Source organism: Megalobrama amblycephala, linkage group LG12 (assembly GCF_018812025.1).
Source record: "Megalobrama amblycephala isolate DHTTF-2021 linkage group LG12, ASM1881202v1, whole genome shotgun sequence".
Lineage (NCBI taxonomy): Eukaryota > Metazoa > Chordata > Actinopteri > Cypriniformes > Xenocyprididae > Megalobrama > Megalobrama amblycephala.
In genome coordinates this window covers 36,585,629-36,613,102 of record NC_063055.1, presented here as the reverse complement: position 1 = coordinate 36,613,102, position 27,474 = coordinate 36,585,629, and the positions used below count along the sequence as shown (strand labels likewise).

The window sequence follows — 27,474 nt, the reverse complement described above, 5'->3', positions numbered from 1 at the left end:
CATCATACCCACATTACACTCGATTTTATTTTGTAGAAACCATGGAAACACCAAAGACACTTTAATATATTATGTTTTATTAGACAAGAGAACAACTGTTTGGATACATTCATTGACTCTCAGTCTTTATTCACCTTTTTCTCATGGTTTATCAATAGAATTCATAAAAGTATAGAACAGAATAGCATAGTTCCTATAGGGGGAAAACATTGGATCTCTGAGCTCTCTCAAGTGAGAGGAGGTGGAGCTAATTATCATATTCATAGATCTGCTATACTAAATGAAGCAAAGTTGTTACATTCAAGCTATTTTAAGCCATAAATATATTTTTTTTCACAGGAAAAAAAAACAAAACATTTATATGTCCTTTTGGTGATCAAAGATGAGTTTTAAGGGGGACTTTAACACGAGAGTTCCCACAAAGTGTAAGTCCCACCACTAACACCCCAGGGTCAGTCAGTGAAAGATCACGGCCTTAATTTTTTTTTTACTTGTACATGTTGAAGAAATAAAAATAAAACCATCTGTAATACCATACTGTAGCCACTAGATGTCTGTATAGCCTTTTATACAAATATAAATACGGGGCTGTGTAATCTCTAGTTGGTGCAACAATACATGACTGCTTGTTTTTTTTTTTTTTTTATGTATTTTTATTTTAAATTCATAATTAAATAAAAGTACTTTGATGATGCTTTTTATCTGACTTTATTTACATATGTGACCTTGGAGTAATTCAAAGGTAATCAGATTACATTACTTTCATATTGTGGAACATTTATTACATTACTGAATATTTTTATGGAGTAATTTGTAACTGTAACGGAATACATTTTAAAAGTATCCCTCCCAACTCTGATTATATATTATATTATATTTATTATATTATATTATTAGGCTAATATATATAATTTTATTACTGATTTTTCACTTGATCTTTTTGAAGCAATAATTGCTTAACTGAAAAATACTCAAAGGCTATGCTAATGTTTTAATGATTTTTTACCTTGTAAATAAAAGTTGTGAATCTGAAAATAAAGGAGTCTTGGCTTGGTGCTATTGGGTGCCAGTGATGGAGGGGGAGTCAGGTCTGTCTGCCCAATGCTTGTGTTAGTTTTGACTAGTTCGGACTGCCCACTGAAATTACAGCTCTCTGGTAAAAGTTGTTTTCTCTTTCCCCTCCTTTCACATGATCACAAACAACCGCACGGTAATTTTCAGTAAACGATATCTTCAAGACGAGCGCAAAGTTTTTTTCCTTTACAAAAACCACACGGGTGTAATTTTCAGCTGAAAAATGGACGCACTCGATAGGAAATTGGTTGTTAGTCATGGATGCCTAAATGTTACGAACAGATCTTCACGCCTTCTTCAGGAGCACACATCCGCTCGCCATATTTTCACAGATGTAAAAATGACTCATGCAAATCAAAGAGGTTAAACTTAAGACAGAGGAAGACGTAGAGTTTCATCCAGTGACTATTTGGGAGACAGTTTTATGAACATCTGAAGCTGATCGGACTGTTATTTTGGTATGTAATAAAATACACATGCTTTTCTTTTTCTTTCTTTTTTGAATTTGAATAATATTAATATTGTTTTTGTCCTAACGTTTTTATAAACACTTTATAAACACTACAAGTATTGTATTTAAGTTATGTTATATGTTTTCTCTTCTTGCACTGTCTTGGATCATTTTCATTCTCTCTTAAAACGATTTTCATTCGTTTTATTTGTCCTCCATGAAACTCTGTGAACCCTTTATGTTCAAAAAAAAAAAAAAAAAGAGGTTCTATATAAAGAGAATCGTCTTAAATGTTTGGTGCCATGACTGCCATGAAGTGTTTTACTGTTTTAATGAAGCTTTTATCAGTCATCTAAATAGTGGTTTTTAAAGTACACAGAAAGTAGATATTAAAAAAATGAGGTCATAAAAACTGATTTTAATTTTTTTAAACACAAAGCGTCTGTGACCATTTTGTGCATTTTTAACAACTTGAGCACTTTTAAGTAAAGTTTGAAATCTGTGGATAATAATACAGTACTCCATATGCGACGTGAATAAATTAGACAGATAACCGATACTTCACTGTTTACAGCATCTGTTTAAACTGTTGCTTTATTTATTGGTGCTCTACAAATGATCACAAATCCATTATTAATATATCAAAAATCCGTCAGATTGGTCAGCTGACAAACTTCCTCCTGTTTAAATAATTTTTAGTTATTCAGCAATCTTCTTTTTTTGTTCTTATAGCTAGGCCTACTTATTGACACAGTCAGACTCAAGTGGCGCATTTCAGTTTTTTAGCATGAGTCAGTTTTCCCAGAAAAAGCAACACGAAAGAGTTCATTCATCTGGTCCTAATAGCTTCCTCCTGAAATGGCAGTCTAGCAACTCTTGGTGGGCCGGCTTTTCTTATAAATAATTTGTTTTGTAAGGGTGGATCGCCTTCAGGGGTTCAGGCTGTAGGGTTGCTGAATGACTAAAGAAACGTTATCAGCAAGATTATAAAAAATGTACATTTCTTGTCTAAAACCACCCACTGCAACTTGCAGTATACCAACAATGGAAATAAGCACAGTTACAATAGCAAAATATGTGGGAGAGCTATATTGCTATAGTGTGACGATATTGTATTGCAATAGGGAGCACATTAATGTTAATACTAAATCAAAACTAGTCAGCACATCATTTGTAATAGAAAGGGTGTAATGACAATATCTGATTATGGTTACACTGAAAATAGTTACAAAATAGATGTATGAAATGATAAAATCATATACAATTAATCGTACCCAGCATGTATGTAAAAAGTTACCTGAGAGATAGTTAGAGAGAGAGTGAGAGAGAAAGACAGAGAGAGAGAGAGAGAGGAGTGAAGAGGGGGGGTGGCAGAGAGTGCCAAAGAAAAGATGCCGAGAATCAAAAGAGCGAGCCTAGAAAAAGAAGAGAGAGTAAAAAGAGACAGAGCAACAGTTACAATATCTTTTATCCCTTTCTTGACCATGTGACTGAAGCCTAAATGTGAGACATTCAAACCAATCTGAAGATTAAAACTTCCCCCACGCACTCAATCACCGGAGTTCTAATCACCGCCACCTGCACGTCATCATCCCCGCAATCACCAGCACTATATAACCCACACTCACACACACAGTCTTTGTCCGGTCTCGTTTGTTATACAGACTAATGTATACTTACCTAAAGGATTCCAACCTGCTTCTTACCTGCTACCAGCGATCCCAGTCTCTCCAGCGTCTCCAGTCTTCCTCCAGTCTTCCTCCCCCGCCATTCTCCATCTCATCAACCACGACTTCCATCTACAAGCAACAAAGGACAGTATCAATCCCCTATCTTCACATTGAACTCACGATCCACCATTTACTCACCTGCTCACTGCTGAATTACAATAAACTACCTTACTTGCTTTTACTTCTGCCTCCGTGCCGTCTGTACCGTAACATGTTCATTTTAAAATATCTTTAGATATTTTCAATCATACAGTTTAAACAAATAAAATTCTTTTTTTTCTTCTTTTTTCACCTTAAATTAAAAATATTTATATCAGTCAAGTAATTTGGTCATAAACTAAACCTTCAATATTGTAAGTTTATTTCCTTCCAGTAACCGTACAGTAAAGGGGTCCTATTATGCTTTTTTTCCATTTTCAGCTTTCTTTAGTGTGTACTCCAAAGGGAGTTATTCTCTCTATCAGTGTCACTGTTTCTGAACTCCCTGAAACGCCTCCATTATAGTCTTGAGATTTCTTCCAGGAACAAACACATCACAATATTCCTCATATCCCCAAGGCATATGCAAATAAGGGGTGGGGCCTGGTTGAGTAGTTAGTAGGTGCTTGTCAATCCTCAAATTGATGCTTCCTCGTTTCTAGGGCTGCCCCCTAATAGCAGACTAATCTGTAGTCGACTAGAAGAGGCTTTGTCGACCAATTTTTGTTTTTAGACGGCTAGTCGCAGAAAAAAGTGTGAGGGACAGATCATTAACGGTGGGTCCTTGTGGTAATTACAGTATGTCGTGCAGGAAATCCAAATGTTCGCCTACATTCATAGACTTCAAATATTATTTGAAGCATGTATGTTGTAGCAACTGTACATGGCCGCTCGCTCTAACGTTAACCTATATATATGTGCACTATAGGTGCAGATCCAAATGTTTGTGCGGAGTGTGGAAGCTGAAGTAGCACGCTTACTGCAAGACATGGAGGCACGCGGCGAAATCACTTGCATTGTGTTTTTGTCATTAAACATTACTTTATGTATTAACTTAATGTACTCAAATATACATAAAACCATCATGTTATATATATTAAGAGGATAAAACACGTGTCTTATGTGACACTGTTGGTACACAAGACACGTGTTTTATCCACTCAACATATATAACATGATGGTTTAATGTATATTTGAGTTTTAATTGGGTTACATGTTGTCTTAGCCATTTTATTCCTCTTACTTATTTTAATGTGTGTGTCTTTAAATGTATATGGGTCTGCCTGTCATGTGACTGATCAGGACAGGAACAAGGAAGTAGACCAGTATAAAGGAGGCAGCATGGCAAACAATCACTCTCTCACTAACAGACACTACGTACCTGGATTGTGGAGTTACTCACCTGTGGACTTACCTTTCCAGAAAGTACTGCAATCTTGGACTTTGTATATACCCCGGTGGACATTTCTCACTTGCACATTGGGACTTATCAGCACACTAGGATTCTTATGGACTGTTTTATGGTATGGTGCAAATGGACTCCCTGCTTTTAAACGGCCTAAGTTATTCTAATTTTATTATGTTGTTTTAAGTTCCTTGTGAATATTGTAAATACACTTTATTTATTAATTTATGTTGTCTGTCTCATCTTTTTAAACACTCATAACATCTCGCAAAGTTTAATCTGACCCCATTTTAATCCATGTAAAATCGACCTATTGGGCCGATCGTTACAAACAAACCAATTCAAATAATTAACCAATCTTTCCCCATCATGCTTTGACAGATGCATGCTGTTTAAAAGCCTCTGACATGTGTTTTCATAACTTAGCCTACATTTTATGGTTCTTTATCTGTAAATGTTAGAAAGTCCAAGTATTTCCATTTTGCATATTTTGAGAACAAGCAAGTCTTGATAAACTTCACTGACTTGAGTATAATGTTTAACGTATGTTTATATATATATATATATATATATATATATATATATATATATATATATATATATATATATATATATATATATATATATATATATATATTTTTTTTTTATTTTTTTTTTTATGTAGTTTTAATTTCTGCTTTAAAAATAGTAAGCAATTGGTTGTTGTTTTTATTTATTTTTTTTTTATTTGACTTTGTAATGTTTGTATTTTAACCCTGTACATTATGCTGTATATTATTTGCTTATAATGTACAGCATAAACTACAAAGATGCTTTGACTATATTAGTGATCGACCGATATTGATTTTTTTTTTTTTTTTTTTTTTTTATAACCGATACCGATTATTTGCATGTTTATGTACCTGATAACCGATATGCAGAACCGATATTTATTTACTGTTATACTTCTGTTTTTGACAATTATTACAACACAAATGAGCTGAACAAACCATTTTATTTATAACAATCACTCCCTCCTTGCATACAAAAAAAAAAAACTTTATATTTATTAACTAAATAATGGTTATGTAGTAAATCAAATGATTATATAATCTAGGGTGTTTAAACGAGATAATCTTGTCAAAAATTTCATGCAGTGGCCGTGCTTGAGGCTTCCTGATCATCAACCCATTCAGGTGCTGAGCAATATGAACGAACTTTTTTTTTCCGAGACTATATAAAGTTAAACCGCACTTGTCAGTTGGCATTTTATGATCTAAATTTAATCTAACGTTAAATCATGAAATGCCAACTGGCAAAGTGCTGTTTGACTATAATTTAATCAACCGCGATCGCGCATGGAGATAATAAATAATTTCCACAAAGCGGTAGGCTATATTTATATGTGTATTAGCGAAATAATTATGTAGTAAATGATAATATAATCTAGGGTGTTTAAACAAGATAATCTTGTCAAAAGTTTCATTCAGTGGCCGTGTTTAAGCCTCCTGATCATCCGTCATTTGCTAAGCAATATGAACGAACTTTTTCTTCTAGACTAATGGTGAGCAAATACAACAGATAGAGAATTAAATTCAGCGCTTTTATTTTCAACATGCACTCATGTTTTATTTAATTCATGTAAAGTTACGTCTTTATTGGGGCAGGACATGACGAATTACACTACGTGACTCAATGAGTTCGTCTCAATTGTTTAGAAACAAGCTGCATAAATTAACTATAGCTATCAGGAATTTATGTCTCAGATCTCATTTGTGCATGTCTGTTATGTTAAATAAAGTTGATTAATTAAAGCAAACCAAGTAGAACATATACTTTACCTGTGCACTGAGTTGTTGTTGACTGATCTCCTCAGACGCCCGGGCTGCAATGGCGGAAATCTCAAAACGGCCACAAGATGGCGCCGTAAATCGGGGAATCCGATATTACAAAACCGATACCCGATTATGGAAAAATGCTTAAATATCGGGAAAAATATCGGTAAACAGATACATCGGTCGATCACTAGACTATATTTGTTTTCATATGCTTTATATTACACATTGTTTGGAGAACAGCATCGGGCAGGATGTGGAATAACATTGTTTAAAATAATGGATTAAAATGAATTTTTAATGAGTAGTAATCTTTTTTTTTTTTTTTTTTTTTTTATCCGATTAATTGATTGAAAAAAGGAAAAGAAAAGACAATTAATTATCAAAATAATCGTTAGTTGCAGCCCTAGAAACGAGGATGCACAAATAAGAAATGAGAAGCACCCAGTGTGTTGAAACTCGAAGTTATGATAAGGGGTTTGACGTTTCCCCAAACATGCTCAAAGTGGTTGACCAATCACAACACACTGGTCCAGCCAACCAATCAGAGGACATTGCGCTTTTTGGAAGGAGGGTCTTCATAGAGACGGGAACTAACAGAGCATTACAGACATTCTGGGAAGAAAGGACCTCAGCAATGACAAATATGTGGAAAGTAATGTGTTTTTTGAACATGCAGGCATGTTGAAGCTGTCTTTATGAAGAGCTGAGCTGGATGCAGAGAAAATCCTTGATGATGATGATGATGATGAAGACCATGTTGCTGCTGATCTCAGTACTCTTAACTCAGGTTCTTCAGTCCCAGGTCATATCAGCCTCCCAAGATGAGGGTAAGTTTCAAAAACAGGTGTAAGTGTTATCACCTGTCTAACCTGAAATTAAACAGGCTGTTTTTTTGCAACAGTAAAATTTATATATACATCCTAAAAGTATTCACAGCGCTTCACTTTTTCCACATTTTAGTATGTTACAGCCTCATTCCAAAAGGGATCAAATTCATTGTTTTCCTCAAAATTCTACAAACAATACCCCATAATGACAATGTGAAAGAAGTTTGTTTGAAATCTTTGCATATATATATATATATATATATATATATATCTATATCACATGTACATAAGTATTCACAGATTTTGCTCGATACTTTGTTGAAGCACCTTTGGCACCAATTACAGCCTCAAGTCTTTTTGAGTATGATGCTACAAGCTTGGCACAACTATTTTTGGGCAGTTTCTCCCATTCTTCTTTGCAGGACCTCTCAAGCTCCATCAGGTTGGATGGGGAGCGTCAGTTCACAGCCATTTTCAGATCTCTCCAGAGATGTTCAATAGGGTTCAAGTCTGGGCTCTGGCTGGGCCACTCAAGGACATTCATAGAGTTGTCCCGTAGCCACTCCTTTGTTATCTTGGCTGTGTGCTTAGGGTTGTTGTCCTGTTGGAAGATGAACCGTTGCCCCTCTCTGAGGTCCAGAATGCTCTGGAGAAGGTTTTCATCGAGGATGTCTCTGTACATTGCTTCATCTTTCCCTCGATCTGTCGATTCCGTCTGTCCACTCTACTGTACAGGTTTAATTGGTGGAGTGCAGCAGAGATGGTTGTTCTTCTGGAAGGTTCTCCTCTCCACAGAAAAAACACTGGAGCTCTGTCAGAGTGACCATCGGGTTCTTGGTCACCTCCTTAACTAAGGCCCTTCTCCCCCGCTCACTCAGTTTGGCCGGGTTGGCCGGTTCTAGGAAGAGTCCTAGTGGTTCCAAACTTCTTCCATTTACTGTAAAGAGGTATACGTATTTAATTTAAATAAAGTCCTCCAAACTTGTGTGTGGACGTACATTTTGAGGTAATCATTCCTCATATTCACACAGCCTGTTTTATTAAGTTAGGAGCTATAATTACTATTAAAGTGTGAGATTTTAACTCGCATTAATGCACAGATCTGAAAACATACTCGGTTACTAATGTAACCTTGGTTCCCTGAGATATGGAACGAGTACTGCGTATGGGGAAAGGTCTCCTTTTTCCCCGTTACTGAAGCCTTTTTCAATAACGTAGTGTAACTGCATCGTCATTGGTTCACACATAGACAAGCTGTTGAATCAATGACTGAACGAGTACTGCGTTACATGCCGGCCTATGGCAACAAAGCGCGCAAATATTCCCGCTGAAATGGGCGGGGTTTAGGGCTATATAAGCAGGCGCTTTGCCATAGCATTTCAGGTCATTCGACTGAAGCGACGACACTGAAGCCGCAGCCTAGTGGCACGGCATGTAACGCAGTACTCGTTCCGTATCTCAGGGAACCCAGGTTACGTTAGTAACAGAGTACGTTCCCTTTCGATACTTCACTCGTACTGTGTATGACTGGACTTGTCTTGGACACCGCGAGGGAACCAGAGGACAAGTGAGAAGGCTGGAGCCGTCAAACCCTTGTTACACTACCAAAAGGGGAGTCAACTCCCAGAGTGGCATGAAGCGGAGCTCGATAGAGGCCGCTGGATCATACTGAGAGGACCCGAGCTTGTAAGGTCGGGACATCCAAATGATAAAATCTGACAAAAGTGGACGGCGAGGACCAGCCGGCCGCCTCACAGATGTCTTTAATCAAAACTCCACTAGACCAGGCCCAAGAGGAAGTCATTCCTCTAGTGGAGTGGGCTCTAACTCCTATGGGGCAGTTGAGGCCCATAGAGGAGTAACAAAGAGTAATAGCGTCGACTATCCAATGCGCAAGACGTTACTTTGAGACCGAAGACCCTTTGGTGCGGCCGCCAAAGCAGATAAAGAGCTGATTGGATTGCCGGAAAGGCTGTGATCGCTCAACGTAGGTCCTTAATGCCCTGACGGGGCAGAGCAATTCCAGCTCTCGCTCGTCCTACGAGGGAGGAAGCACTGAGAGGGAAATGACCTGTGCTCTGAATGGAGTCGAGAGCACCTTAGGGACGTAGCCATGCCTAGGTTTCAAAACGACCTTGGAGTCGTTGGGCCCGAACTCAAGGCATGCAGGGCTCATGGAGAGGGCCTGCAAGTTGCCAACACGCTTAACCGATGCTAGTGCAAGTAGCAGAGTGGTTTTGAGTGTCAGGGGCCTGAGGTCAGCTGAACACAGTGGCTCAAAGGGAGGCCCTTTGAGAGCTCTGAGGACCAAAGAGAGGTCCCAGGTGGGAACGGTGAGAGGACGAGGTGGATTCAATCGCCTAGAACCTCTTAAGAAACGCACCACAAGGTTGTTTCGTCCCACTGACTGGCCAGCGATAGGAGCGTGAAACGCTGCGATGGCTGCTACGTAAACTTTGAGCGTTGAAGGGGTGCGACCCAGTTCTAAATGCTCCTCGAGGAAAGACCGTATCGGAGATACGTCACACTCCACTGGGTCTATGTTGCGTGCAGAACACCAGCCAACAAAGACCGACCATTTCTGGGCGTAGAGGCGTCTCGTGGACGGAGCTCTCGCCTGAGAGATGGTATTCAGCATGTCCCCAGGGAGGTTAGCAGGCTCCCATCGAGGGACCAGAGATGCAGAGCCCAGAGTTCTGGCTGGGGATGCCAAATCGTCCTGTTCGCCTGAGAGAGGAGGTCCTGTCTCAGGGGGATTGGCCACGGGGCTTTCGTGGAAAGCCTGAACAGCTCTGAGAACCAAACTTGGCTCCTCCAGAGCGGGGCCACCAGGAGGACTCTATGCTTGTCTTCCCTGATTCGTCTGATGATCTGCGAGATCAGAGCGATCGGGGGAAAAGTGTAAAGGAGGGTGCTGGGCCAGACGTGAGCCAGCGCATCATCCTCCTTCGAGAAATAAATTGGCAGTGAGAGTTGTCTTCTGAGGCGAAGAGGTCTACCTCTGCCTTCCCGAAGAACTCCCAGATCGTGAGAACCGTCTGGGAGTGGAGCATCCACTCGTCTGAGGGGACATTGCTCCGAGATAGCATATCTGCTCCCAAGTTTGCTCTCCCGGGTATGTGAGTCACTCTGAGCGACTGAAACCTTGGTAATGCCCATTCCAGAATGCGCTTCGCCAGAGCGCATAAGTGGCTGGACGAAAGACCGCCCTGGTGATTTATGTATGACACCACTGTCATGCTGTCTGACTGGACTAAGACGTGGCGTCCCGTCAGGTGTGCCTGAAATGCGTGAAGGGCTCGAATCACTGCCAACATCTCGAGGCAGTTGATGTGCAGATGGCTCTATTCATGAGACCACGAGCCGAAAGCCGGTCTGCCCTCGCAAAGAGCACCCCAACCTGTCTGTTGAGAGCACCGTCCTTCTGGACACCGCCTGTAGGGGTACGCCTGACTGACCCTGAGACGCAGGCGGCTGTGCCGCCAGGCGTGAGGAGGGACCCGGAACTTCAACCAGTATTGCAGAGGCCGCATCCGCAGAAGGCCGAGCTGCAGAACCGGGAAGGCGGAAGCCATCAGCCCTAGCATCCTCTGGACGAACTTCAGAGGGAGATAGGCTCTGTTCCTGACCGATGCCGCGAGCTGCTGAATGGCCAGAGCGCGCTCTGGCGAGACTACAGCCGTCATACGGGCTGAGTTGAAGACTGCACCCAGGAACGTTATACATTGGCTGGGGAGCAGCGAGCTCTTGGCAAAGTTGACCCTGAGACCCAGGCACTCCATGTGGCTGAGTAGCACAGATCTGTGATGCTCCAGCTCGGCTCGTGACTGGGCTAGGATGAGCCAGTCGTTGAGATAATCGAGAACCCTGATTCCCAACTGTCTCAGCGGGGAAAGCGCCGCGTTAATGCACTTGGTAAAAGTACGAGGAGCTAGGGACAGCCCGAATGGAAGGACCGTATATTGGTAAGCCACACCCTCGAATGCGAATCTCAAGAATCGCCTGTGATGGGGGGCTATCTGGATGTGAAAGTATGCATCTTTCAGGTCCAGCGAGCAGAACCAGTCCCCGGGGCAAACCTGCGCGAGGATCTCATGAGGGAGAGGTTCAAGAGCCTGAGATCTAAGATGGGTCTGAGACCGCCATCTTTCTTGGGGACTAGAAAATAACGGCTGTAGAACCCCGAATTGCTCTCTGAGGGGGAAACTATTTCTATAGCTCCTTTCCTCAGAAGAGACATGACTTCGGCTTGGAGGACATGAGCGTCGTCCGTGTTGACTGAAGTCTGAAGCACCCCGCTGAAGCGCGGGGGCCTACGGGCGAACTGAAGCGAGTAGCCTCGACTTACGGTCCCCAGGACCCAGCTTGACACTCCGGGGATGGCCTGCTAGGCCTCGGCCCGTGTGACAAGGGGTTGAATGGCATCGGATGATGGGCCGCCGATCAGGGGCCCATACACCGGAGAGAGTGGAAGAGGAAATTTGCTCTTTCTTTGAGAAGGTAAAATATTTATAGTGTTCGCCATGAGAATGGCGTTTGGCATGGACGCAACACTTTTGGGCACAGTTAGCACAACACTGAACATATCTCCCGTGCCCGGAACTGAACGAGGCGGAGGGGAGATGGAACGAAAGAGCTTTTGGGGTGGTCCGGCTTTGGCAAGACTTTGCCCCATCCTCTTCCTTCCTGAAAGCTCAGGAAGGCTTAGGAGGCGTCGGGTCCAGCGAAATCTTCGTCCGGGGTCTCTGATGTTGCCTCGGGAAGGAGGAGCGCTTTGCGGAGCGAGAACGGTGCCGCTGTTCCTTGGGTGGCGCTGCCTGAGAGGTAGAGGGGGCAGGCTTGTTCTGCTGAGCCGGCGCAGACTTGGGGCGGCTGGAAGCAGACATAGAGCTGGAGTGCTTAGGCAGGAAGTGTCGCATGGCCTGGGACAACTTCTGTGCTGTGGTGAAGCGTTCCGTAAAGCCCTCTACTGCTGGCCGGAAGAGACCGGAGGGAGAGACCGGGGCGTCCAAAAAGACCGTCTTGTCCATCTCCTTTATCTCGGTCAGGTTGAGCCACAAGTGGCGCTCAAGCACGACCAGGCTGGCCATGGATCGTCCAATGGCCTGGGCTGTGGCCTTTGTGGCACGCAGGGCTAAGTCAGTGGCGCTGCGGAGGTCACGGAAGGCAGGTGCAACGATGCCGGACACGTCCAGAGAACAGAGGAGCTTCGTCTGAAACATCTGGAGAATCGCCATGGTGTGCAGCGCTGAGGCAGCCTGGCCCGCGGACGTGTAAGCTCTGCCAGCAAGGGCAGAGGTGGTCCTGCAGGGCTTGGATGGAAGGGCCCTCTTCGTCTTCCAGCCCACAGAGGTGAGCCGCCACTGCTTCGTCCAGGGTCGGTAGATGCTTGTAACCCTTCTCTTCAGAGCCATCCACAGAAGTGAGAGCTGAATAATGTGTAGTACGTAGGCGGGCAGAATACGGGGCGTGCCACGACTTCGTCAGCTCGTCATGAACCTCTGGGAAAAACGGGGCAGAGCATTGGCGAGGGGCCTGGCGGTGACCCACTCATCGAGCCTGCTCTGTGATGGCTCCTCTGGTGGAGCCCATTCGAGGTCCAAATCCTCCACTGCCTTCGAGAGGATGCGGAAGAGCTTGGCATCCATACCCGGCTTGCAGTCAATGGGCTCCAGCGAGGGAAGGCGGGCGGGGTCCTCTGAATCACCGGCCCATCCTTCAGTTTCAGAGGCCGCGAGAAACATGGAGTCATTAAGCAGCTCGTCCTCAGAACCGCCGAAGGAGACGAGGTCGCTCGCTTCTGCTGAGGGACGCAGCTCAGGGCGGGAGAACAGGACGGGGGACTGCTCTCTCGAGGGAGAGGGTGAGGCACGGCGTTTGAGGGGCTCTTTTAGAGCAGCGAGGGCCGCAGAAAGCTCTTTTAGAGCGGTATGAACCGCTAGGAAAAGCTCTGTTAGAGCAGCAATAAACCACGGGAAAATGCTCTTTTAGGCGCGCCGGATGGCTGCAGGAGACGGGCTGGCAGGCGGCCGGAAGCGGGAAGCGGGCGGCAGTCGACGAGGGCGCCGGCGCTTCTTCGTCGGCGAGCTCAGCAGTCTGCTGCGGGAGCCTCTTCGACGGCGGCGAGAGCTTCTTTCCAGGCGAGCTTCTTTCCAGGCGACGAAGGCTTCAGCCGGAGATCAGTGAGGAGCGATGTGAAGTCGTCGCTGAAGGAGAGAGAACTGAAATCCTATGGCGAAGCGCCTGCTTATATAGCCCTAAACCCCGCCCATTTCGGCGGGAATATTTGCGTGCTTTGTCATCATAGACCGCGCAGCTATGCCGCACCGTCATTGGTTCAACAACTTGTCTATGAGTGAACTAATGGCGATGCAGTTACACTGCGTTACTGAAAAAGTCTTCAGTAACGGGGGAAAAAGGAGACCTTTCGCCATACACAGTACGAGTGAAGTATCGAAAGGGAAACCATTCTGTGATTACTCTCCGCGTGCCAAAAGGTTGCCGACCCCTGAGCTAAACTGTACAGTCAACATTCACAATTAAAAATGATCAATACCCTTTTGCTTCAACCATCATTCATTATCATGTTTCCTAGTGTTAATCAAAAGGTTTTTTTTGTTGTGTTCATGTGCTTTCGTTGTGTAATTATGATCACTCCAGCAACAATTCACTCCTGTCCTATACTCACACACAAATACAAAGTACTCTCGAGTTTCTCAGTCATACTTTCTGGACTGTTTTATGTGCAGAGCTCAACTTACTCCACTGCTCACATTGAGACCAGTGGCAGTGTCTTTATTTGCCCTCTTTTGGTCAGAAGGCCTGAGAGATGGGCTGGGGCTTCAAAAAACATTCCCACTCATTTTCACCAAATTACAGCAATTATAATAAATTCCTAGTCTGCATATTACATAGGCTGCTCCCTACAGCCTCTGAGATTAGTGTTTAATGGACATCTGTTGAATATCCTCTTTTCCACAGTGCTGATCCCAACTTTGATTTCTTTAAGAGGGAAAAAAGCTGATCAGAGAAAACATTTATAAAAACCTTTGTTAAAATGAGCACAAATAACAACACTGTGTATAATGTATAATGTGTGTGTGTGTGATACAGAGCATTCATTGCACAAGCTGATCCTTCAGGCCGGGTTGCCTGCTAACCGTACAGTAGTGATGGGTAGTGACGTGGAGTTTGAGTGTAAAATCTACAACGATCTTCAGCCACACATCCAGTGGCTGAAGCACATCGAGGTGAATGGCAGCAGACTCAGCCCTGACGGACTGCCGTACGTTCGGGTCTTGAAGGTAAAACCTCTTTACTAGTCTGAGATTGACCCAATTGTGTCTGTCAATTACACTGAAAATTTTCATATGTGATGTGATCTACGAAAAACCCATCACATGGTGAAATTTTACATTTTACAAATTACATATTTTGATACCAAATGAAAGCTGGTTTCAAGCCCTTTCCAAATTTGTATTTATTTGTCTATAACAAAAGTTATGGTCATTTGAATTCGGCTGATCGCAATGATTTTCAGGAATGGAATTTTGAGAAAAACAGGTTTAACCGCTTAACTGTTACCTTCCTTTTTCACATAGATGTGAAAATGCACTATCCAAGCTTAAATGGTTGTAATTCAAGAATGCTTTGAAACTGGGGTAGACTGGGGCAAAAAAAAAGTGGCCCTGGACTTTGTGGCAGAAAGTGGCCCATCACACCCGGTCTGCAACACACCTCACCATAAAACCCACCAGCTTATGTACAGAGCAATTTTTTACACCACTGTTTATAACATGAAAATATAAATGCTATTTATACAGAAATATAAATGCTATTTTATTATTATTATTACTATTATTGAAATGCTTATCATTAACTTTAATGAATGACTGGCATACTTTTTTGTTATTTTTTGACTTTCCTGATGCACATGGCAAATAGTAAATCATTTTGAAAAAAAATTAAAATCTCTTTTCCATACAGGGAAGTTTAATATCACTAAAGTTAAATATTCTATGTTCATAGACAAACAGTTGTTCATGCTATAAATTAAATGCTACTTTTACAAAAATGCTACTACTCAGTCATGTAAGTTATCTGGCTACAGTAAAGCTTTAATCAGGTTAAAACTGGATTTTGAAAGCTAACAAACAGCAGTAACAGCATACCTAAACACTTTGACACACACACACACAAAAAAAGAAATTTCCTTTAAAAGCCGTGATTGCAGAGGTTCTGCTTGACCCTCTTTATCTGGGTCTGATTCTGGCTCAATTTGATACAGCAATATAGACGCCATTATTTACATTTCCACTGAAGCACATATAACGAATGGTAAGGGGCGTGGCGTTTCCGGACGCTTCAGCGAATCACAATACACTGGACCAGCTACCCAGTCTGAGCACATTGCGTATTTCGAAGGGAGTGGCTTCATAGAATCAGGAAGTCAAATGAGCCGTTCGAATGACAATGGAAACAGAGGTGTAGAATAAAGGTAAAATATATGAAAAATATGGCTTTTTAAAAAAAAAAAAAACAAAGCATTAAGACATGTTAAACTGTGCCCCAAAAACACAATAAAGCCTGAACCAACCTCTTTAAAATAAAAATGAATAAATTAATGTGTGTGCATGAGTGAAAAGTGTATTGTTTGCATGTGCATGGTTGGGTTCGCAAGCCTGTATGAATTTTTTTTTTTTTTTTTTTTTTTCTGTGTGTGTGTGTACAATATATTTATGTGCATCCTCATAAACTATCCATAGGCTTTTCACTCAGTCTAACACTGAAGAACAATTATTAGACTGTACACATACTGTGCTATTGCAAAAAAGCTGACATTTCCTTATAAACAGTGACTAACCATTTACAATGCATTGCACTTGCAAAAAAAATTAAAAGTGATAATTTTCTCTGTTACCTTTGTTCTTCAAAGACGGAGAACTGTTCTTCTCACAACTATTTACTTTCGTTTAAGACTAACTCATTCAAGGCTGCTCTAATGAGGATACTCGACAAAACTGACATTTTTGGCATTATGTGTTATTATTCGTTCAAGCGTGACATTCAGGCGCGCGTCTTTCTGTGGGTCATGTGTGTGTGTAACAGGACATTCACAGACAGCGCGTTCTCTTTTTCTCTTTTGTCGCGCTTAAATGGTTTAAAAGCAATTGCATGAATAAGAGCGAGATCATATTTGTAATGCTAGCCAAAGGATGACAAAAAAAAAAAAAAAAAAACGGATGCTGCGTTTGCATTAAATATTTTTGACGTTAAACTGGAAAACGTTGACAGCACTGATTTTAACCCAGTTTTCTGTTTAATGAACACAAAACCAATTCAAAGTCAACTCTTAAAGGTCCCGTTCTTCGTGATCTCATGTTTCAAACTTTAGATAGTGTGTAATGTTGTTGTTAGAGTATAAATAAAATCTGTAAAATTTTAAAGCTCAAAGTTCAATGCCAAGCGAGATATTTTATTTAACAGAAGTCGCCTACATCGAACGGCCAGTTTGGACTACATCCCTCTACTTCCTTCTTTAATGACGTCACTAAAATAGTTTTTGACTAACCTCCACCCACAGGAATACACAAGAGTTGCGTTTGTAGAGTGTGTTTGTCGCCATGTCGTCGAAACGCTGTTATTTTCATCCCGCAGTCCAATCACCGGGTCTGATTCCGGCTCAAATTGATAGGGTAAAATTAAAGACATGTTTACAATAACACTGAGCGCGTGCATCTCCACGTTATGGTAAGAGGCGTGACCTTTCCGGGCAAGATGCGCTAAGCTGCTGTCAAATCACAACACAGGAACCGCTGGCACAATCAGAACTCGTTACGTATTTCTGAAGGAGGGACTTCATAGAACAAGGAAGTCATCAGCCCGTTTTTATGACAGTGGAAACAGCGGTATACAGATAAGTAAATTATGTGAAAAATATTGTGTTTTTTTACACGCGAAACATGAACACATGTTATATTGCACACTATAAACACAATCAAAGCTTCAAAAAACCACGAAAAACGGGACCTTTAACATGTCCAAAACATTTTTTTTACTTAATTATTCTTGGCATAGCGCCTTCCATGTTCAGTCACGACTGCATGCTCTGTCTGTCTATTGCCCTAATCCCTTCAAAGGGTTTACCCTCCGGAGTGAGAGCTTCGAAGGGATGAAGGGTGTAGGGGTCAAAAAAACTCTTTTTTTTTTTTTTTTTTTTTTTTTGGAACGCACTTCTGCGTCATCTTAACGAGACAATCAAAGAGGAGTAGATTGTGCAAGCTGCGCCCTTTGTTTAACGTTAATTTATTTATTTATTTTAGGTTTATCGCATGTAGGCTATGCATTTTAAACATTTGAATGAAATGATAAAGGGAGCTGTAAAGTATTTTTGTTGAAGTACAATGTCGTTTTGACCATATTAATGTACCAAATCTAACTCGTATAAATATTACAGTAGTATAGAAAAATACTATATATACATTTAGGTAAAATCAAACTCTTATAACCTCCTTTACCCATTCTGTGATGTCAAATAACTTCCCTGTGCAAAGGATCATGGGGGCCCGAAGTGTCCATCAGTTGTACCCTTCGAAATCCTTCATTCCGAAGGGCCCTTTGAAGTGGCCAGTTTTGAGCACTTCGGTTTGGAACGACCCTTCAACATGGCGGCCATGATTATTTTTACTCCGAAGTGCCCTTCGGAGGGCAATATATCCCGTTTGGAACGCACCGTATGAGAGCTCACAATAGCTCTCCCTGCTTGCCTGCTGCGTCACATGGTTAGGTTGCGGTGCGTTCAAAAACAGATATTTATTAAACAAAAGAAGTTATTTCGAGTCATTTAGCTCAAGTCCGAGTCAAGTCTCAAGTCATGAATGTCAAGTCAAAGTCAAGCCAAGTCTTTTGTTAATATTTGTCAAGCAAGTCTCAAGTCCTAAAATGTGCGACTTAAGTCAGACTCGAGTCCCCCACCTCTGAAAAACAGCGAACGCCGCGAGTGAGCGACACTGTGCAAGAGAGACCGAGTGTATGGGAAGCCAAACGCACGAAATGTAGGACGAGACAGCGCGGTTTCACAGAGCTCGAGCCACGCTGACATGTCGTCTGCGCAGTTCAATGGACCAAGCCGCGCGACTGACTCATCTTGCTTGCGCCACCGAACGGACAGCGCGATGTGAAATAATCTCACCAGCGCGGCGCTGACCAATTAAAACAGCGCAGCGCGAATCACATTACTGCTCTGCAGAAGTTCAGCTGTGAAAGCGTTTCACAGACGTAAACCCATGAGGCAAGAAAAACTTAGAGGCATATTCATATATCTTAAAACTTCTGGTTACATGAGCCTAAGCTCTTTTCAATAAAATCCATGCCAATGTTAATATCAGATCATTTTAGAATACAGTATAGGATGAAATGAATATTCTTCAGTTTTATGCAAAACAGAAATATGACAAATAGAATATCAGATCTCTGTCATATGGCCAAAAAAAGTTGTGTTTGACACATGAAAACTGTAACAATGTATCTTACAAGGTAACACGATGTAACCTTGCTCTCACTTGAAATGTGTCCCCACATTAAGTCCTTGAATTTGAAGTTAAAGGGATAGTTCACCCAAAAATGAAAATTTGATGTTTATCTGCTTAGCGATCGGTTTGTGCGATAAACCAAACCGTATTTATATCATTTTTTTAACTCTAATACACCACTATGTCCAACCACATTCAGCACTCGTTAGTAAGGTCTGATCGTGCTCTGACAACGGCAGTGATGTCTCGCTCTCATTGAAGTATAAGCACGAGACATCACTGCCGTTGTCAGAGCGTGATCAGACCTCACTAATCGAGTGCTGAACGCAGTTGGACATAGTGGTGTATTAGAGTTAAAAAATGATATAAATACTGTTCGCTTTATCGCACAAACCGATCGTTTCGTGTCTTAGGACATCAATGTGTCGTCACAATCCGCAGGGTTTAATTTGGACTTGTCTATGCAAGTTTTATTTACTCTTATAGTAGAAGTTCCCATCCACTAGCATTATTTGACTGACAGACGGCAACGGTTGGAGTTTAAAATCATTATTTGTGTTCTACTGAAGAAACAAAGTCACTTACATCTTGGATGCACTGGGGGTAAGCAGATAAACATCAAATTTTCATTTTTGGGTGAACTATCCCTTTAAACAAGGTGTGGGAACCCTGTGTTATGCAAAGCATCCTCTCTCTCCTTTGGTTGGTTTTCCCAGATCTCTCTGGCTTCTTTTCTCTAGATGCCAGGCGTCAAAACTACGGTTAAGGAGATGGAGGTACTGCAGATCAGGAATGTGTCTTTAGAGGATGCTGGAGAGTACACCTGCTTGGCTAGGAACTCTGTCGGTCACTCCCATCAGTCTGCATGGTTGACCGTCTATGAAGGTATCTTTGGTTCTTGTGGTGCTCCTTTTGGTTGATGGTTTCATATCTAGTTTTAACAGCTGCTGTTCACTCTACATTTACATGCACTCACTCAAGTAATCTGTGAGTAATCAGATCGATGGCTCAATTAGACCGAAAAGACTTCATGTTAATGTCTGATTGATTCATCTGAGCTTGAACCGAATTAAATTTCGATCAGAGGAAAGGGGTGATGTAGACCTGAAATGATTCAATCAACAGGAAAAAATGAAGCATGTAAACGCTTGAATCATTTTTAGATTCAAAAATTCCTTGCACACATGCGCAGTGCCATGATGCGTATGTTTACATACATTTTACATCACACAAACTAATTTGATTTTATGGAAGCCACAAGCTATTATGTTTAAGGCATTGTCAGTGCTAGTAGATAAGGTTACACTATTTTAATGGTCCCCTTTAGACAGCTAAGTAACATTGCACTTACATGTCAACTTGCTCTCATTACACTGTTAGTAGAGTATTAGTAGATTGGTAGGGTTAGGGTTAGTAGAATAACTTGACATGTTGTTGCAAAGTTACTTATAGCCAGTAGAATGTCTGTTGGAGGAGCATCAATATAAAGAGTTAGTTTACTAATACTCTAATGAGAGTTAGTTGACATTTAGGTGCAGTGTTCAGCAGAATGTCTAAAGTGGACCATCAAAATAAAGTGTTACCTTTAATACTAGGTTTTTAGAATAACCTCAGCCATAAGTGATTTCTGAGAAGTGGACTAGCGCAAATCTGTGGCCCCCCTCTGTAGCAATCAAAAGTTTGTATAGTTTTGTGACAGGATCCTGCCGCTCATGTTTTTTCTGGTCTTGTTCTTGTCTTCTTAGAAGTGACGCCGTCATGCTCCAGTCCAGCCCGGGCGGTCCTATACCTGTCTTCTGTACTGCCACCTGCCCTGGACTGTGTGTTTTCCCCCCTAATGGTAGTTTTTGTTAGTTTGTTTGTGTATTGAGTCAATTAAAGCCCACCATTTTCTCTGCTCTGAGTTCTCGTTCACACTTTCCTTAAACCATGACATGTTTATAACACAAAAATGCTGTTTTTTTTTTTTTTGTTTTGTTTTTTTTATTATTCACAAATCATTAATGTAGGATGTGATGGAAATTCTTTTGATGGAGAGTGGAATATTTTATGTAAGCATGTAGTAATGAACTTTTGAGGAAGATGGAAATTCACAAGTTTCTTTTATTATATATTTTTTATTATTGTTGCAGTTGCTTTTATAATGATTCTTTCCTGCTGATGGATTAAAACAATGAAAGCCAAACTAAATTCACCAGCATTTAAAGAGTTTGAGCATATAAAGCGGCAGATGGCATATTCTTGTAACTGCAGGATAAATAGAATATAATCCTTCGCTGGTGTGGATGCTTATTTAATCATTGTAATAGTTATCTTTATAGTTATCATTCTTGGTGTGAATGTGTTTTTGTGTGTTAATGTGTTTAATGTGTATGTGTTTTTGAGTGAAGGGAAACATCTGTTAATGTTTATTGTTCAGTTTTGTTTGACATTTGAAAGAGTTTCTGTTATGTTGAAGTTTTGATTGTGACCATTGTGCAGAAGAGTAGAGCTTATGGTTAGGTTGTGGATAACTGCATGTACTAATACTTTGAAACATGTTGCTTTGTTCATTGAGCAATAACTTTGTTATTGCTAGTGCAGTAACAGGTTTGTTCCTACTTGTGCTGTGCCAGCAGAATACAGTCTTTTAATTGTACATCATAACTCAAAATCAAATATTAGCAAGTTATTTTCATTCACTCTAAAACACACTTCTGAGAGTCAACTTAAAATAAAAAAGCAAATTTTACTAAAAAAATATTAAATTGTGTCATAGACTAAATAATCTAGATTCCATTAAAGAAATCCAACCTTAAAAATTACTTATGTGTAATATTGTTACTATAATTTTTTTTAAGTAAACAGCACATAACATTTTTTACAGTGTAATAATGTGTTTTCCATACAGTACAAATGTTAGACCAATCTAAATAGGGGTGAGCCTCAACCTCTGATTATTGTAAGATTATTCTAACTAAGTGTACGTGGGAAACCACGGCATGATTATATAAAGTTACCATTAGAGGAAGCGAAGTTGGTCAGCTTGGTTCAAAGGTAATTGTCATGGGCTCAGGTTAAAAATAGTCTTACCTTAATTCAGTGTGTTCAGATCTGTGGGGGCTAAATAATGTAATTTAGAAAGACCCAAAAGTAGGTCTAGAATATTAGTCAATCACCTCTGTCTAATGACCAAGACTGATGAGTTTGTGATTATGAGATCATACAGCTGGTTGGTGTGAGATTCAAAGTGTTATCGGGATGTAATTTCAATTAAAGCTGCAAGCAGCGATGAAAGGGCCCTTGCACCCAGGCACACCCCCACCCGGTGGCCTTAGGAAAACTGTGAACAGTGGGCGATAGTCATTTAAGTGGATAAATAGAGGAGAAATAAATATACTCATTATTTTGTGCACCACAGTTCCTGCTGCCATCAGGTGGCGCTTTGACTATAACTGAATATTGTCATTTAGATGTCTTCAGGCCAGGACGATTATCACACATGTGAAGTTTGGAGCAGATCGGACATTGTATGCTTGAGTTACAACAATTTCCTGTTTCGTGGAGTTAATTGTATACATTAGCACTTAGCCAAGTATTTCATGATTTACCGTGTTTCTAGCAAGTTTGGTACTTCATGGCGTATTTAGATGTGTTTCTGGTAGTGAATTACAGTGCAGAGCATGTAATTTCCTGTTGCCAGCAGGTGGCGCTATGACTAACTAAATATTGGCATATTGAAGTCTTTAGGCCAGGACTCTTATCACACATGTGAAGTTTGGGGCAGATCGGACATTGTATGCCCGAGTTACAACAACTTCCTGTTTCATGGCGAAACATCAAATTTTGTCAGGCCGCCACGGACACGCCCTTCAGCGAAAAGATCTTCACAAGTTAACAATGCAAAGGCCTTTAGATTAGACTGACCAAATATGATATCGATCTGATTAAATCTCTATGAGGAGTTAATCACAGTGTAAAACATGTCATTTCCTGTTGCTCGCAGGTGGCGCTATGACTGTAACTGAATATTGAATTGTAGATGTCTTCAGCCCAGGACTCTAATAAACTATGTGAAGTTTTGGAACGATCGGACATTGTATGTTGAGTTACAACAATTTTCTGTTTCATGGCAAAACATCGAAATTTGTCAGGCCGCCACGGACACGCCCTTCAGCGAAAACTCTAGATCTTCAGAATTTAACGTTGCAAAGGCCTTTAGATTAGACTGACCAAATATGATGTTGCTCTGATTAAAGCTCTAGGAGGAATTTGTTAAAGAACTATGTCTGGAAATGGCAAAAACTGCCAAAATTTTGCAAAGAAAATCCCAAATATTTCAATTCCTGTTGGGTTTACAGATTTTGCACTTTTTTGCGCTTTTTTGTAGGTATTGGGCTGTTACATCTGACTACTGAATTTCATACCTGTACGTGAAACGTTACACGAAGGGCTCTTGATTGAAATTTTGTAGGAGGTGCTATCGAGCCATTTTGCCACACCTATTTCTGAAACCCATATCAGATGTAAATTTTCACCACTTCTGACACGTGTACAGTTTCATGAGTTTTTGAACATGTTTAGGCCCTCAAAAATGTGATTCATTTTGGAGAAGAAGAATAATCTCACACCATCGGTTCTCGGGCCTTAATTAAACTACTTTGCCACACTGAAAATACCGAACACACGGGAAACCTTCACCCACTCTATTGGAAACCATTGTTGGGCCGATTGGGGGGGCCTTACAAAGTGGTGACCATCTATGATCTCACAACTCAGGCGAGCAACATCTTTTCAGCGAAATATTGGGATTTGCAGCCAGCAAGAGGTTTGATCCTCTTCTCTTTCTTCAGCTGTTGGGGTAAGTCACTTGTTATTTGCCTTTTTAGAAGTGTTGAGGGAAAAACAGATGCACCCCATATAAACACATTTTAGAATGGGTCGGCAATACCCAGTGTAGACGGAGACCGCAAAAATGTAAGGGACATGATAGCGGCAGTGTAGATGAGGAATGACATCCCTTGCTATGAATTTAAAGATTTCCTTGTTTGCCTATGCAACAAGAAATAAAACTTAATTTTGAATAACATCTTCCAAATTATATTCTGGTACTCAATGGAGAGTTGTAAATTAGAGCCTAAAGTTTTAAATTCAGCAAAATTCCTTTTCCATTGTTTTATTGGCTTTGTTGCAACAAACTAGCAACACTTTGAAAATGAGCAAACAACAGAAAAAATATTCACAATTTATAAACAATTGGAAAATATGATTTGATAAATGGAAAGTCAGATCGATGCATTTGTTTATGAAAAGCAAGTTGGGTAAAACAGGGTGATGTGATGCAACACAGGTAAAAGTTAAGAAATTTTTTTTGTTTGGCCAGAATTACACCTCCGCTCTCACTGCTACAAAACAGAATTACTCTTGACTACAAATAATTAAGAGGTGAAAAGCTTAAAATCCTGAATGGATACACAGAATGATGGTGATGATGTTACTATATTTTAGTCAATAAATTGCATGACTTAATGTTTCTGAGAGTGGCTGATAGCTGAGCCCACTCAGAGAACATACACTTTTCCTCCCTGCTCCATGGAAGCTGTTAGCCAAATAGTAACACAAATTGAATTTGGTAACTGAGCCAAAATGGCCACTGTGCCTTCATATAGTCTTTAAATTTGACCTTTGAATTCTAAAAACAGCGATTGTGCATTGCATCAACCCTGAGCCAAAAACCTTTTCATATTCAAATTTCACGAGTTCACATGTACATACAAAATTAAGAATAAAAGTTATGCATATTTGACGTGCTATCCGGGGAGAGGACTCCGAGCTCAGAATATTGGCCTGAACCCAGAGTACTCCCCCTGGTGTGGTAAAAATAGATAGAACTAGATGTGACCAGAAATAATATTATTTAATTTATCAAACGGTTAGTTCCTTGATTCTGATTGGTCAACAGCTGTTTTTTTTTTCACAATTCTGTGTGAGAAAGAGATCGAGTGAGCGAGTTTATTACCTGCATTCAGATTTAGCATTTTCCTTCAGGTCAGTCCTATGTTCATAATAAAAAATCTGTTTAAATGTCCGCTGCGATATCTTGTCCTTTTAACAGTTAAAGGGTTTTCCCGTGACTGACAGCGCTAGTCAAAGCATTTCTCAGTTGTGTCTTGTTCCGTGTTCACAACATTTCAGTCTTTTCAATATAAAAGTCTTCACTTCTGAGTGACTTACTCATAAAGACAGTCTTTGCCGCCATCTAATGGCATAATAATGTAACTTCTGTTGCTGTTCACTGTCATGGACTATTTTTTTCTGGCGGAAGGAAGGCTTTTAGTGAAAGTTTACTTCATGAAAGTTGCATTGATACATAGTTTTTGGCTTTAATATTTGTATTGTGTGGTAACCGTTTTATAAAAGCAATAAGGTACTCGAGGCTAGTGCTGTATTGTGAATAAGTCATGCTTCACGTCATGCCTAACAATGCCCTTCACCATGACTTATTCACGATACAGCACAGCCTTGAGTACCTTATTGCTTACTTATACTATTTTTAATATAATTATATTATATTATAAATTAAATTATAATATACATTATAGTATAATCGCCAATCAACGCAATAAATAGAGAAAAGTGATACATCAGTCCTTACAATTTGATTTCATTGGTCCACTACCCAGTGCCAAAAAGGGAGGAGGTATGCTTTCATTTTTTGCCTTTACAAGAACACTCGAAGTGTGGCACAAGTGATAGTGAACCAATTCATCCTTCACTGGGGTGCATCAACTGGAATTTAATCTGATCAGGGAAGTAAATTTACAAGGGGGGTGTGAAATGCTAAACATCAGGCAGAAGTATCACATGCTTTACAGGTCACAGAGATCTGCACTGATCAAACGTTTCAAAGGCACCATAAATTCAAGAATTGCTAAGCAGACATCTCCAAAACAGATCTGACTGTACTGAGAGTAACTCAAACTAAGGACATGGTCATCAACCCATTTGAGCTTCTTTTGAGCTTCTGATTAGAAGGGTGATGGAAACACCCATGAATCTAAGAATTTCCTCAGCAGAACTGGGTCCTCTAATACTCATGATACAGCTGACTGTGAAGGCTCAACTGCAAGAGCAGCTTTAGGTGCTGTGAATTGTTTTATTAACAAAGTTCGGGAGGAGCACGTTCAGATCATTAACCTAAATAACACGAGAGAAACGTACTCAGTTAATCAACTCAATTAATGTTAAGAGATATATATACAGCAGGCTGTTCGTTGACAGTTTATCAGCATCCCTCCACTGCCCCATCTCCTCACTTCTAGTCCTAACTATTCTTTTTGCATTTGTTTCTATCTCAGGTTGACCACTGCAATTCCTTGGAGGATGGATGCCAGGAAGGTGCCTAACACAACTTGCATCAAAGCCAGGACAGAGGAATTGTTAGAACATAACCTGAGATGTGGGAGACGGGTGCAAAGACACTTCAAGGGGCCATACACACCTCACAACAGTACATCACTACATAAGTATCTACATGGCCTCCCAGTGTAGCACCGGAACTTAATCTTGCAACACAGATTGTTATAAATTAGATTCCACCCATCTCCAAGACATGAACACAGAACACACACCACCATTACACCCTCATGGCATCATCACATGAGATATAGACTATCCAGGCTGAACACTAAACATCATAGAAGAAGATTGTCTAGATTCCAAAGACTCAATGACCATACATTCATTCAGATCATACACATAAATGAAGTGGTGAGCCTACGACATTCTCAGTGTGGCAAACACTCACACACACGCTTGTATAGGCCTATGTGGTTTTACAGGGACACTCCATAGACATAATGATACCAACATATGAAATTAAATTAATGACATGCATCAGAAAAATTGGAAATGTTGGACAATAAATATATAACAGAATATAACAGCTTGACAGTAAGCTGTTTTTGCAGTATTGTCTTATAAAGTCTGTTAAAGCAAGACTATGTAAACAAAAAAACACAGCCAATGTGTCCAAAAGTGGCAATTAGGGGATAACATACACAGCAATGGATCATGTTCTATAAGATCATTATTTGTAGCGTCCAGAGGATTAAAACATATCAGACCTAGTGGAGTAGCTAATTTACTATTTCTATATTAATCCACTGGGTCTGCCTATATACATTTTAATCCCCTGGATCATGCTAATGATGATCTTTATGAATAACTTTATGAATATTAATTTACTATTAATAGTAAATATGTAAAGTTGCATAAAATGGAAATACACCATAAAGTAGGCTAATAACTACGTTACCTCAGATGTGTAATGGTTGGATTCCACAACTGAGCACATAAAACATAGGTTAAGACAATACAACATACTGTAGGTGTCATAAAATTTACTGAATTTTCTATTGCTTTGCTGATTTGGCTGTGAGATTCGCCGATTTTGGGTGCGTAAGATGGGATTTCAAGTTGGCATTTTCACCCCAAAATGGCTGCCGCGCTACTGAAGCGCCACCTCGTGGCTGTTACCCAAAAACATCAGAGTTTCGCCTCTTGGGTTATATACTCTTTGATCTGATCGATTTTTTTAAGGCAGCATAGATGTATCCTTCACTGCCTTTGATCCCACAAACGCGTTCCATTCTGTGACAGTTGACCTAGAAAAATAAAGA

At 40.7% G+C, this 27,474-nt stretch overlaps 1 protein-coding gene across 5 annotated transcripts; it reads left to right on the top strand.

Moving 5' to 3' along the window:
* The first annotated feature begins 1,176 nt into the window (after window positions 1–1,176).
* Window positions 1,177–21,556, top strand: LOC125280420 (fibroblast growth factor receptor 1-A-like). 5 transcript variants are annotated; one of them, XM_048210948.1, is made up of 6 exons: window positions 1,177–1,532; window positions 4,163–4,262; window positions 7,130–7,283; window positions 14,397–14,587; window positions 19,555–19,699; window positions 20,560–21,556. In XM_048210948.1, exons 3-6 carry the CDS (start codon window positions 7,169–7,171, stop codon window positions 20,682–20,684), a joined length of 576 nt encoding a protein of 191 aa, XP_048066905.1. In that variant the 5' UTR covers window positions 1,177–1,532; window positions 4,163–4,262; window positions 7,130–7,168; the 3' UTR covers window positions 20,685–21,556. The 5 variants fall into 5 exon arrangements, with proteins under 5 accessions (XP_048066905.1, XP_048066904.1, XP_048066903.1 ...); XM_048210947.1 differs by lacking the exon at window positions 4,163–4,262 and having other exon boundaries at window positions 7,133–7,283; XM_048210946.1 differs by lacking the exon at window positions 1,177–1,532 and having other exon boundaries at window positions 3,521–4,262.
* The last annotated feature ends 5,918 nt before the right edge of the window (window positions 21,557–27,474 follow it).